Here is a 12,794-nt window from a genome sequence, read left to right on the forward strand (position 1 = left end):
TTAAATTACGAGGGAGAGGGAAAATGTCGCATAGTCCGAGAGTTCGAGAATCGACGCCACTCGAGGAAATCACCAATTTCGGTGGCTTGTATCCGGCTGATCGTCAGATTACCGAGCAACGCTTATTGTTACGCGATGTAATGACGCGGTGTACGAGAGTTAAAGTAATTATTATTCTTTTCGCTGCGTTACATCAGTGTCCACCGATAAGCGCCCCGTAATAACTACAATACAAGCGAGATACGGCCGGTGTTCATTAAATATTTTGCCATAGTAAAAATAGCGAGCACGCGCAGCTTAAGCGAATATAACCGGTAACATAATACCCCGCTGATACGTGTCGTGAGATAAAACGCCTCGAGAGTTGAAACGTAGACATGAATTAAGACGTGGAGCATTAAGATTCCTGTCTCGCTTATTTATTACGCGTAATTTCAGCGCGGCGGCATAAATCTACGCCAAAAGCTGGATTTTCGTGGGCCGATTTGTGATTTCAAATAAAAAAAAAAAAAAAAAAGAATACAGGGGATTTGGATTTAACGGCGGACCCTTCGGCGAACTTTGCTCTCGGGTGGTACCGCTGCAGAGTGAAGGGGTTGGAAAATAAAGCACGGGGATAACAATATTGCGTTTGTTACGGGACGGCAAACGTCGCTGCGAATTTATCTTCTGATCGCGCGCGATATTTCGAAAGCACGTGAATGCGATAAAATAGTGCCGGGGTGGAAAAAGGAGGAGATAAAATAGAAAATATATCTTGGTGTGCGATTTAATTTAATTTCCATAGTTCAGATTCGCTCCGATGCTACGGGCTTCCCGACTCGGCGCGGCCACGCTTCACCAGAATCCGTTTATCTCCCTGTTTAACCCGTCAACGCGCGCTGTGACGTCGCGCCATCATTTTTATTCGTCGAGGCACAAACGCGAAAACGGAACATTTACTAATGCGAATGTTTGTCTGTATTAATAATACATAATATCGTACCATGTACCCGACGTGCGCTCGTTAAACGCCGCTTTTGCGTAGGTACCGAGAGCCTCGTTAGTAAAAGTGATAAATATACTCGAGCGCGAATACATATATGGAAATGCTTCACGAAACGGTTTATTTTGACCGTCAAAGCGCGCAGAAGTTGTTTTTTCTTTTTAGGAATTAAGGACTCTGTCCGAGCGTAAAAAAGAAAAAAAAAAAAGTATTGCGATGAGGACGGAAGGTGCTTTAAATATTTTTAAAAGCGTTCGTTAATCCTTCGCGGCGAGGCGGTCCCAAGAAGTCGAGTATTAAAATTAATGATCTTAACGTAGTTTTTTTTTATTTTACGTAATTTGAGTTGTTAAGAATCACAGAACGGTTTGTATTTAATTTAATTCGACAAAATGTCTGTCTACTGGAATAATCGACACACCGTCTCGATTACCGTAGCGGATACCTTTTTCTACCCACGGGGCTGTTTTCGCCCGGTTCCTTTCTCCTTTTGTCTACTACATCCGACCAATCCCGTCGGTCTACCGGGCTCGCCTCGACGAGGCAGCTCGCATTAATTGCCGGGAGTCACGACATGTCTCCATTACTCAAGAGCTTCGTTAAAGGGAGGCGAAGGGGATAAGAGAGCGCCGCGAGGATAAGAGGCGAGGGGAGAGAAAGGAGGTCGCAACCATGTTTCACCATTATTTTTCACAAATTGGGCTCGCGTCGCCGTTATCCTTAATGAGAATTGAACTAGGCCCCTTCCCCTCCTTATCGCCCAAGAAATGAAAAAAGATGTCCTGTTTATCGTCTTCGCGAATTTCGTTCGGTGTTTATTGAATCCTCGAACGTAAGATCCTGGCTGCGTCGCGCCGTATTTGACTTCGGTCTTAATTTATACATCGCGACGTCGATCACCATGGAATATAGAAACTAAATGGACCGCACCTTCGCGTACTGCTTAAATTAATTAATCAGAAATTTCCTGCCGGCACCGTCGGCCGGCCGATGCAACTAATAGACCCTGCTCCGAATCTCCCTACCAATTATCCCAACGTGTACTAATTAGCATATATGACCGTGGTAACAAAGTTTCCCGCCTCCGACAATGCCGTTCACAGACTTAGGGAAACTTACGGCTTCAATAATTCGTAAATCCGCCAAACCGGTCCACGACCGGCGGCACAAGTAACGCTTTGAAGCCTTGTGCGATTTAGAGACGAGATCAGTATTGAAAGAAATTGATTTCCTTGTCGAAACCAAACATTTTTTTTAGTAATTTTTTTTTTCTTTAATAAATTGTAAAAACGGCATTGCAGAAGATGAATGGTATACAAAGTGCGTTTAATGCCGAGCCAAATGTAAGATAATTTGAATGTGGATTGCAGACGCGGAGAAATACGAAATGCGAAATGACTCTATTAACTCCCTGCAAAGTTGGATGACTTGAAGAAAGATTGAGCGTATTACAGCGGTCGTGTACGCGGCGGAAAAATTACCGGCAAGGAAAACGGGGGAGCCCTCTTCTGCGTACGAAACTTTAGCAGTTTATTATAGCCGAGTGCGGACATAGTTCTCTCGGCAGTGCAGGAGTTTCAACCAATGGGACGAAATAATCGCGTTTTTACGATACTCGCGCCGAGTTTTACGAGAATCGGAAGCCTCGGCGACGCTTTTGTGCGGTGAAACTTGTTCGAATACCATACGCATCATAAAATCGACAAAGCCGGACGGCGGCGCAAGGTTTTATCATACTATTCGGCATACTTTCCGCGTCTAATGCAGACGAGTTTATTTCACTGCTATCCAGAAGCGAATTGTGCGCGTTCGAAAAAAAAAAAAAAAAAAACGTTACATGTAAATGCCAACGGGAATTATCGTAGGTTTATAAATTTATTACGATACGCTAAAAATTTATTGTTAATTGGCACAAAATCGACAAAGCAATTCTTACAATTACGCGGTAATTTATTGCGCGCTTCGAGAAATACGAAAATATCGCGCTAAGCAGCCAAGTAGTTTTCGGTTTTTCGCGATATGCTTTTTACCTTCTTCCCTCCCTCCCCCCTTCTCCCTTGTTCCCTTCTCCCAGTTGAACTCCCAGGCGACGAGATGCCCAGCTGAAAGAGGCGAACCCGGTACAACAGGAGGGGTGACTTCGTAATACCCTCCGGTAGATCGGACTTTACATCCGGCTAATTAACCATTGATAACTAACGAGGTTCCTTTGTGCCGCGGCTACCGCGGGAGATGAAAGTCCTCGGAAAATTTCAACCGACACGTTGGATTAAATGCTTTAGCGCGCGTGCTCGTCGAACCCCGGGCTCGCAACTCGATGTGAACTACGACTTTAATCCCTGTTGATGCGAATTGCTCGGGGCATGTTCCCGCTGGGGTTTAGATTTTCTTTTTTCTTCTTATCTTTGTACGCCGCGCGGGAGAAGGGTTCGCGTAAGAGCCTCGACGTCAGAAGAGCGGAATCGATCGCCCGTTCCGGGCTCGTTTCCTGCTTTATCATGCAGAGATGATTATTAATTTAACGACCGCCTGCGAGCCCCGGCCCTTTTGTGCGCGGCGAGAGATTGTTTGATTTTGCGAAGGGTGCGCGAAACGTGGAACGTCATATCGCGAGTCCCGCTCGCTTTCTCCGCCGCATGTCCGTTAATTGGCGGCGCCGATTAGCAGAGACACGAGAGCCGAACAGATTATAAAACGGTATTTTCTTTCTGTTACAGTTTTATCAGCTTCTCGAAGCCAGTCAAGTGGCGAACACCACCCTCACGTACCGCCACGTGACCGTGTTTGCACCCACCAACCGAGCGTTCCAGAAGTACAACGGGAGCACGAAGAATTTGGTTCTGTACCACATGTGTGAGTAGAACGTTACATTTACTTTGACAGCTTAAGTAGAAGTAGATATACATTTTTAATTATTTCGGGAGCGATTTAAAACAATATAAAAGTAACAATTTATTGCCATGGAATGATACTAATAATTATAAAATATTAATAATCAAAGTAAATCTATATTCTTTGCAACGAAAAACTGGAGATACGTCTGAAAGCGCGTTTCACAAATTGGCTTTTGATAAAGCCTAACAAAGGGAAGAAATTAGCGTCACGCGACATTAAAGTACCGTTGAAAAAAATTACGAACGACTGGCAAACAATCGGGAAAATTTTGTTGCCTCCGCGCTATTTCATCGCGCGGCATTTCCCCGGGAAACCGGACCCGTGGCTGTTCCTCCCGCGCAGGGAAAAATTCTCTCGACACGGCCGCGGAAAAACTCAATTTCCACGGTTTGGCGGAGGACCGCCGCCCCGCATCTGCATTATTTTCTTCCTCCGTCCAGTTTCCGCGCGCCGGAGTGCATTAACTCCGCCGAGTCGGGTTTCAATATTACACCCTTTGATCTCCGACAAACGGACGAGCGCGCATGCATCCGTAATGCATCCGTCGTTAGAATGATGCTGCAAAGCCGCGTCAGATCGGAAAGATATATTCGATACACGCCGGACGTTTACGCACTTTCGTTGTTCAGAGCTTCTTCGATGATCGCGACTGTAACAGAGAGAGGGACAGAAAGAGGGAGAGAGAGAGAGAGAGGGAGAGCGATAGTCGGCAATCCGTTATCAACGTATCCGCATTTACGACCGTTCAACGTCCGCTGGGCATTCATCGATGTAGATCTCCGGCAGAAAGGCGGGGTGGAAGGGCGTTATTGCGATTGAACGCGGCTGACTAATATCGCGCGGCGTCAGCAAGCCAATGCGTCAGAATCTGTTCACGTTAATGCATCCTGTTGCACTTTATCGTGCGCCAAACGGAAATCGAAGCGAGTTCGCGCACAGCGGCTGCATTCTCGCGAAATTGCTCTCATTCCGAGGAGACTCGGAGATAGACCCTCTTCCAGCGTTCGGTTATTATTTCATCGATAAGTATCAAAGTACACGGACTTCTAAATTGAGCCTCGGCAAGAGGAATTGTCGCGCTGAATAAAAAGCACGTAGAGCTAAGAGTGAAGATCATTAGCAGTGAACAGCTTACCGTATTTTCCATTCAGCTGTTTCGTTAATCAAGACTTTAAGGTAGAATTTTAATTTTAATAAATTCTTCGCGCTTTAAATTAAAATAAAAAATAAAAAAGAAATAAAATAATAAAAGAGAACCTAGCAGTGCCAGTGTGTGATGGCGCGCGCGCTTTTTATCTCGCTTAGCCGCGTCGTGAAAAGCGTATCGCGGGATCGTCTTTAATCAATGGGGACGTGGCAAACAGGCCGCTCAATCAAAATCCTTATTATCCTTAGCGGGTTATGGTAAACGCGACGACGGGCCTCGTTAGGCGCACCCTCGTTCGTCTCGCCCCGTCCCGCCCCGCGTCGTCTTCGCGTCCGCGTTGTGTTTGCGATGTCGCGCGGTGTGTAATTTCGACGTGCAATGTTTGCGCTGCCGCGCGGGATGGCACCGGTGGCAGCCGCTTACACGGATAGTCGCATCGGCGCCGCGCCGTGGCACGGCGCCATCGATCTTGACGAAGACCCCGAAGGCAAACACGTCCCATACAGGGCGACGCGCGCTTGCCGTGCCTTGTGGGCGCTTACGCTAAACTCAGCGATAAGAAAGGGCCGCGCCTTCGGCCGCAGCCGGCCACGTCGGGAAATAATTAATCCGATTTGCGCGGCTAAACCGCACGCGGACCCTCGCGCCTGGCAAACGAGCGTTTCATACTGCAACGACGGTAGCAACATTACGCGAGCTTTGCGGCGGCCTCGTCAAGTGACGGTCGTTATCGCCCGTTCGGCGGCGCAAGAATATGCGGAATTTTAAAAGAAATTAATTAATGCCTCACTTCGGAAATCGTTGATTGAAGGCTCGTTGCTGAGCGGAATAACGCCGGGTGGAGAAGCTTCTTTTTCGAGGGATAAAATCACGCCCGTCGCGATAAAAGTATAAAAATGACGCGCTCCTTCCGCAGATATCAACAATGTATTCTTACTTATTCTTTAAATCCGTCTCCCCGCGGGGGAGGACACATCGTCGCGAGCTACCCCGTCGAATTACCTCGGAGACCACCGTGAGAACCATTCGAACTAAATAATCAAAGGTCGTCAGGTCGTCGACTCCGTTGACACGAGCCGCCAGTGGATCAATGTTATTCGGCCCGGGGCGTTTTTTTCTCGCGAAGCTGCAACGACGGCGGAAGAATGTAGGAAGAAGCGGCGGCCGCGATGACGAGCCGCTACTTTTATTCCTCGTCGACTGTTCGTCGAATCGCTGCGCCTTACCCTTCTCTCATCTTTCTTTTTTTTTTTTTTTTTTTGTCTACGCCCGAGCGACGTATTGAAGAGCAAACAGCTCGAACGAGATTACCGCGTGCAAAAGACTTTTTACGAGACGCGTCTTGAAAGAGATTGTCAAGAATTACATTATCCTACCCTTCGCTCCGCTATACGCCCCCTTGCTCGCTCGCTGCCGTGATGCGTAAATAAAGGACGTCGGCTTGCGATTTCCCCGAGAAAGCGACGGGCGATAGTTACGCGAGACCCTGCGAACTGCATTGATTTGCTGTTCGAAATTACGTGTTTGCTCGATGATAACCAGCGAGAAAACGATAATCGCGCGATCCTCTTCCTCGCTTTCGGAAAATGACGCTTTTATCACGCCCCCTTTTATCGTCGTGCGTCGCAAACCGCTTGTTGCAGTCTTACAAAGAAGAATTTCGCGCGGTCCGAGATATTTGCGCTCGCAACTTCTTAGCCGCTTAAGTTTCCGACGTTTTAAATCCGCGCCTTTAGTCTCCGCACATTTCAGACACTTCTTTAACGCGCTCTCTCTCTTTCTCTCGCTCTCTTTCTTGTCGACTCGCGGTAATAAACCCAAGTCAAATTCACAGCGAATTGACTTTGGGCACAATTTACTCGACAGTAACTTCGGACAAACGCGCGATTCGGGTTTCCTTCTTTCGCGCGAAGATTTCAGACAGACGGGGAAACTCGAGAGGTCGAATACCGTCCCCCTTTATTTCTCGGCCGAGTACCGAGCGGGGTAAGCTCTCTTTATCTCGTCAAGTCGGCGCCCATCGCACCCACTTCTCCTTCAGCCGGCAACGAAAATGACTGACCCCTTCGCCGCGTTCGTCTCCCGTCCGAGGGTCTGTGGCAATTTTGTACATCGCGAAAAGTTTCACAATTAGTCTTGGAACTTTCATAATTCCGCAGCTTAACCCGGGTTGTTTTGCGGCCGAGCGTTACTGCGGTCGGTTTAATTTATCATTTCACTTCTCGCCCGGCCGTCTCGTCGGCCTCCACTCAGCTCCGTCCCGAATGCGCCCCCTTCGCCCGCGTTCGTTCTCGTTCATCCCGCGGCCGATCTCTCGCCCCCCGAGTCGAATCTCGGAAGCGAAGCGTTTTAATGAGAACTTATTCTACGATTAGGTACGACTGAACGAAACGTAATCCGCGTCTTACTTGTGCATTCTTGAGGCACTTTTAATTTACCGCTCCTAACGAGATTTTTATATTTGAGAGACGTGCAACATCTTGCGCAGAAAAATTGATTCCGCGATAAAATGCATATTGAAATAGCCCGATGAAATCAGTGCGACTCGTAGAGCGATCCGAGTTCGCTTCGGGCTTATCGTAAGATTTGGATGGAAGTGGTTTGCGACGACAAATTCACGTGAGAGAACGCGAAAGGGATGTAGCGCGTACGGGTATATGAATGCAACTGCGAAAACAATAGCTGAGCAACCGCTTGGCATTATCCTATTAAATACGTGGGACGGCTGGGCAAAGAGTTAAGGCGTGCAGGTCAACCACAGTTGCGGCGCGCAGAGGCAGCGCGGGCTACTCGCACGCCGCCGTAAAGTTACATTTGTGGCGAGATAATGCCCTGCAAAACGGTGTTGGTGAAGTCGCGCGAAGTTAGCAGAGAGCATTTCTACGTGACACACGTTCAGCGAAGTGATTCCGTTGAATTTTCCCCGATAAAAATTGAAATTCGATCGAAATAAAAAAATAAAAAAGAAAACGGGACAAATTTCAGATCATCTTCGACTTTCCGCTAGACTTTTGATCTCCCGATCTCGCACGTGTGCCGCGTAGAATTTTTCTCATTGGGACACGCGTTATTATCTTCGCGAAACGTTCCTCGTCGAGCGCACAGAGATATCGCCGGCACTTTTCTTCATCCGCGCCGTGACACGCGACGGTGACAATAGTGGGTATTTCGACTACCGGTAAATTTAGTCGCGGAAAGTTAAAGACTTCGCCGCCTTGGGGACGGGAGAAGTCGACGGTGGAGCGAGCGAGGAGGACTCGGAGGAGAGGCAGTGGCTTGCCTGCGAATCGGCCGGGGTTGGGTGGGTCGAGGGGGAGGCATGACAAAGGAGGACGGTGCGAACTCTGGCTTCTAGGTAACTTAACTGCTCCTCCGGTCTTTGTGCGAAACTTAAAGACGCCGTATAGCCCGGGTATGGCGATGGCGGCGGACGACGGGATCCAAAATTGTGTGTGTGTACGCGCGCGCGACCGTATGCTCGTGTCTGTGCCGACAACTTTGAGCGAGTCCCAACGAGGAGGCGAGGGGGAGGGCTGGTTACACTGTACTCTACGTGCCGGAGGTACAAGCCGCTCAGGCGTCTGCGACACATCTCGTAGCCACAGGCCAGGAAAGGGGCGGCCTTCGTTTGTCTTGTCGGAGACTGTTGGAATCCGCGAGCGACGAGGGTGAGAGACCTCGCCGCCGCTTCCTCCCGTTGATCGAGTTTATTATTGACCTGTTATTGAATCACGCCGGAGTGTCGGTCGTGAGAATTAATGGAGGGAGACGCGCGGCGTGCATTCCGAGGTGAGGGAGAAGCCGCTTGATTTCCGAACAGATCCGATAATCTGTTCCGATAACTTTCTGAGAATAGCGGTCGATTAGATTAAAGAAATATAATATATTTCTCTACCCCGACCGTATTGCCGTTTAATCGAGATTCACATTTGGACACGTGCCTTTAAAGTGCCGCGGTAATTTCGCACTTTTAATCTTCGTCCCTCGATCTGTCCGCTGTGAGAGACGTAGCACGTTTGCGGGCAACGTTTGGTACTTTGTGATAAAAAAAAATTTCTCATACATGTTCAGTATATATATAATTATACGTCATTATACTTTTCATAATATTTGCAAGTATATTATACCGCTTTATCTGCATATTTTCATTAGAGAGGGAGATTAAAATTGCGACAGATTTCAATGTACCGCGGATTCAGCAAAAAGAAAAGGTCGCTTTGATGTGGCGGTAATCCTACAGATTTTAATCTCGTTTAATTCCGCAACGTTTTATCGCGTGTACGCTTCCGGCATAATCGTGCATGCGCCGCCAGAAATTCCAATCTGTTCCTCGTGGCGGCGGCCGAGTTTAAACCAATTAAGATAAGGGTCACGGGATGAATCGTCTCGTGTAATAATTTTTCAAATGCAAGAATTCACGTTTCTCGCGTCGGGCGAAACGAAGGCGCGTCTCTTTCTCCTGGCGGGCCGGGCAAAATGCGAGAACACGTCGACGACGACGGGAGGCGAGGCGCGAAAAAAGGTCGGAGTGTTAGCGTCGTAGCAGGTCGTGTCGGAAAAACCTTAATTATGTCATATAAATGCCAAGACGGCGAAAAAGTTACATTCGAGTCGGGCGCGATAATGAAACGGGACTTAAATGCAACGGGCCGTTCGCCGCGTTTACGGATTGTAATTAAAATCTTTCCGAGAGGAGTACGCCACGCGGGACGTCGCACCACCCGTAAACTTCTTCCTAATTGCTTTCGCATCTAATGTCGGTTGTTACGGACGCGGCCGCGCGATTTACGTTATAATTAAGTAACCTAACCGGCCAAGCGCCGCCGTGTGCCTGCGAATTCTAACGAGTTGCCGTGAAAAAAGAAAAAAAAATATTCATCCACCGTTGATAAAGCTCGTTTCGCGTAAGCGTGATTGAAGCCATAAGCAGCTGACTTAAAAAAAAATAAAATAAAATAAAATAATTGAACCATCGTCTTGAACGAAAGAGACAAATCGGGTAATACTCGTGTTACTTTAATTGCTTTGATTATACGCAGAATGCAATCGGTGCATCGTGTATTTTCACGCGCGGCTACGACAACCCGCGCTTGGAACGGCGTAATTATGGTAAAGTTCTTTTTTTTTTTTCTTCTCTTTGCAAACGCCCGGAGCCGACGATATCATCGCGCTCACGTACAGAGGCTGCGCGTTCGTGTCGCGACGACGGAAATAAATTGGCCGCATTTTCGCAACAGAAATCTGCTCGCGCATTTGTTATCACCGGGCGCTGATACGGTGCGGACGACGTCTCGTCTGCACTGATAACCTCACGAACGTCGCTCTTTTTTTTTTTTTTTTCTACGTTGAAGTATCTGCTTTAACGCACTCGACGAAAAGGTCGGCTGAAGCATTACCGGGCGTCATTTCTAGGCTGTTCAATTAATCAACCAGTGAAACGGAGAGAGCGTCGCGCGCGCGAACGACGCTTATCTGTCAGCGGCTCGAGGTAGTTCGTGTCTAGGATAACTACAAAATACCCAGGGGTATCGTGCGGGAAGTACAATCCTGCCTCTACCCCACGACGCCGGCATTCAAGTTGGATTAGATGCGAAGAAGACCTAATGAAGGCTGCCAGCCCTCTTGCGCGTCTCCCGATGGCGCACGGCGGCAATAACACAGCGGCAATATAAATAAAATCTCCGACACGCTCGTCGAATGACGCGGGGGATTAGGAAAATAAATAAAACGAGTATTTGAAAGAGGTAACGAGGGAGACATAGCGTAATATTTATAAAGGCCCACGGCTATCAAAAAAAAAAAAACCCAATCAAAGACATAAAAATTAAACGAATATCTGAAAATATTTCGACAATATAGATGTATAGAGATATTAAAAATTCTCCTCGTCCCTTATCAGAATAAAATTTTATTCCGCCGCGCCGAGTCGGAGCAATCTACCCTCTTCTCGCCGAGGGCGACTTGCATACGCGGAAGAAAGGGGAGTTTTCGCATAAAGCGGCGCCGCCCCCCTTAATTCCTTGTTTCCTTCGCGCAAACATTTTCTTCATTGCAATCGCGAGAGCGCCGCGGGCTTTGAAGGGGTGTCGCAGCCGGATATAGAAACTCGTCCTCGGGGTGACTACGGTTAGGCGAACTCGAGGCTTACATTCTTAAAGCGCTCGCACGCGAAAACATTTAAACCTCGCGAGGAGCAAGAAAGAGATCACGAATTAGACCGAGATATCTTAATCCTCCACCTATCCGCGTACGCTCGATCATCGAGTGATCGATGACCGACAATTAGAGGAGCCGGTATCCTTCACGGTGGCCGGTTGCGCGATGGTAGTTGAATCGGACGGCTGAATGGGGATGGACCGCATGCGATTAGATTCCTTCTCCACCTACATTCCTCATCCGCTCGGACCCTCAATTGTTGAAGGAGATATCCCCCGCTCGCTCTGTCCCCGTCACGCCTCCTCCCTCTCTGTCTCTCTTTTCTTTAAACCTGGTATCTCGCTCCGTCTTTCGATTCTCGACGAGCGCCTCCGTCGCGAAATGGTCCTCCCGTCGTGCGCGGACAAAGAGGACGGGCCGAGCACGGAACGATGGGTGTAAAGCAATCAATTATCCCTAATTGAAATTAGCCGAAAGGGCCCGCGCGCGGGGAATCGAGCCGAGCCAATTGCAAATTACTCGTGCACCGCGGGGAAACTTAGTCCGCAAAGCTGATCGAGGACAAGATGACGGCTGGCAGCTCGGACGGAAACGATTACGTATTTTATATGTTTCGCGATCGATTGGTAAGCGTAAGCGCCTTTATCGTGCTTTCAAGCGATTGAATTTGGAAGAAGTGCACGATTATTATTTTATCGGCGCCGCGATAAACGGCAGCAGCCGAAGTATATACCGTTAATAACGAGAATTTAATAAATTGGAAGAAAGAAAAATATCACGCGCAACATTTAATTATTATTTGCATTTCGCGGTACAATTCCGCTGATTGCCACTTGCGATTATTACATGCAAATTCGAAAGACCATGCCCTACATTGTGACGTTCTATGCGAGGTGCAACAAAGCGATTCCGTTTGAAAATACCCGGCCGCGCAAATGAACGGGCGATAATATCTGCATTATGATGTACAGTAAGGATTATCTCTCTATTTTACACCGGAGCCCGGATACTTCTGTGCATTACTGTTTCGCGGAAATTATCGTATGACAGAATACATGGAATCTCATCAGCGCGCGTACCCGTGATTGTGATAAACGCCGGTCCCAGCTTGACGCGCTTGCAAATCCGTCCGAAATTAAATGGAGAAAATTATTGGACTCCGCCGCGCGGTAACATCGAGCGCCCGTAATAACGGCAAATTATTTCGCAATATCGCCGATCGCATTACCGAAAATCTTGCCGAAGAATCGCCGCATCTCGAGGGTCTCACTTTCACCGTGAACCGCGAACACGGTAATATTTACTCGGCCCGCATTCGATCCTGCATTTTCCTTGCGACCCCCACGGCGTATATAGCCGCATTATTATTCGGCTCTGAGTCATAATTACGCGTGACAACGTGCATTAACGTCGTAGTCTCTGACACGCTTGAGGATCGACACGAGGGTAGTCGGCCGCACTCAATCGCAATAACGGGGTTCGCGAAGGGGTGATGTGGGTGGCGACAAGCGTGAGGGGTCGGGTTCGGAGCACAGGGACTTCTATCAGGATTTACGTTCATGAAACGATCCTCCCCTACCCCTTCTCCCCCTACCGCGAGATAACGTGTAA

At 48.2% G+C, this 12,794-nt stretch overlaps 1 protein-coding gene across 3 annotated transcripts in view; it reads left to right on the forward strand.

The window, feature by feature from the left end:
- Fas1 (fasciclin 1) overlaps positions 1-12,794 on the forward strand; it is a 220,711-nt gene that overhangs the window by 133,237 nt on the left and 74,680 nt on the right. For all 3 annotated transcript variants that reach the window (XM_070656682.1, XM_070656684.1, XM_070656683.1), the window contains exon 2: positions 3,703-3,838. In XM_070656682.1, coding sequence (XP_070512783.1) covers positions 3,703-3,838 — 136 coding nt within the window. The remainder of the gene's footprint in view (positions 1-3,702; positions 3,839-12,794) is intronic.

This window comes from Cardiocondyla obscurior, linkage group LG05 (genome assembly GCF_019399895.1).
Source record: "Cardiocondyla obscurior isolate alpha-2009 linkage group LG05, Cobs3.1, whole genome shotgun sequence".
Taxonomy (NCBI): domain Eukaryota; kingdom Metazoa; phylum Arthropoda; class Insecta; order Hymenoptera; family Formicidae; genus Cardiocondyla; species Cardiocondyla obscurior.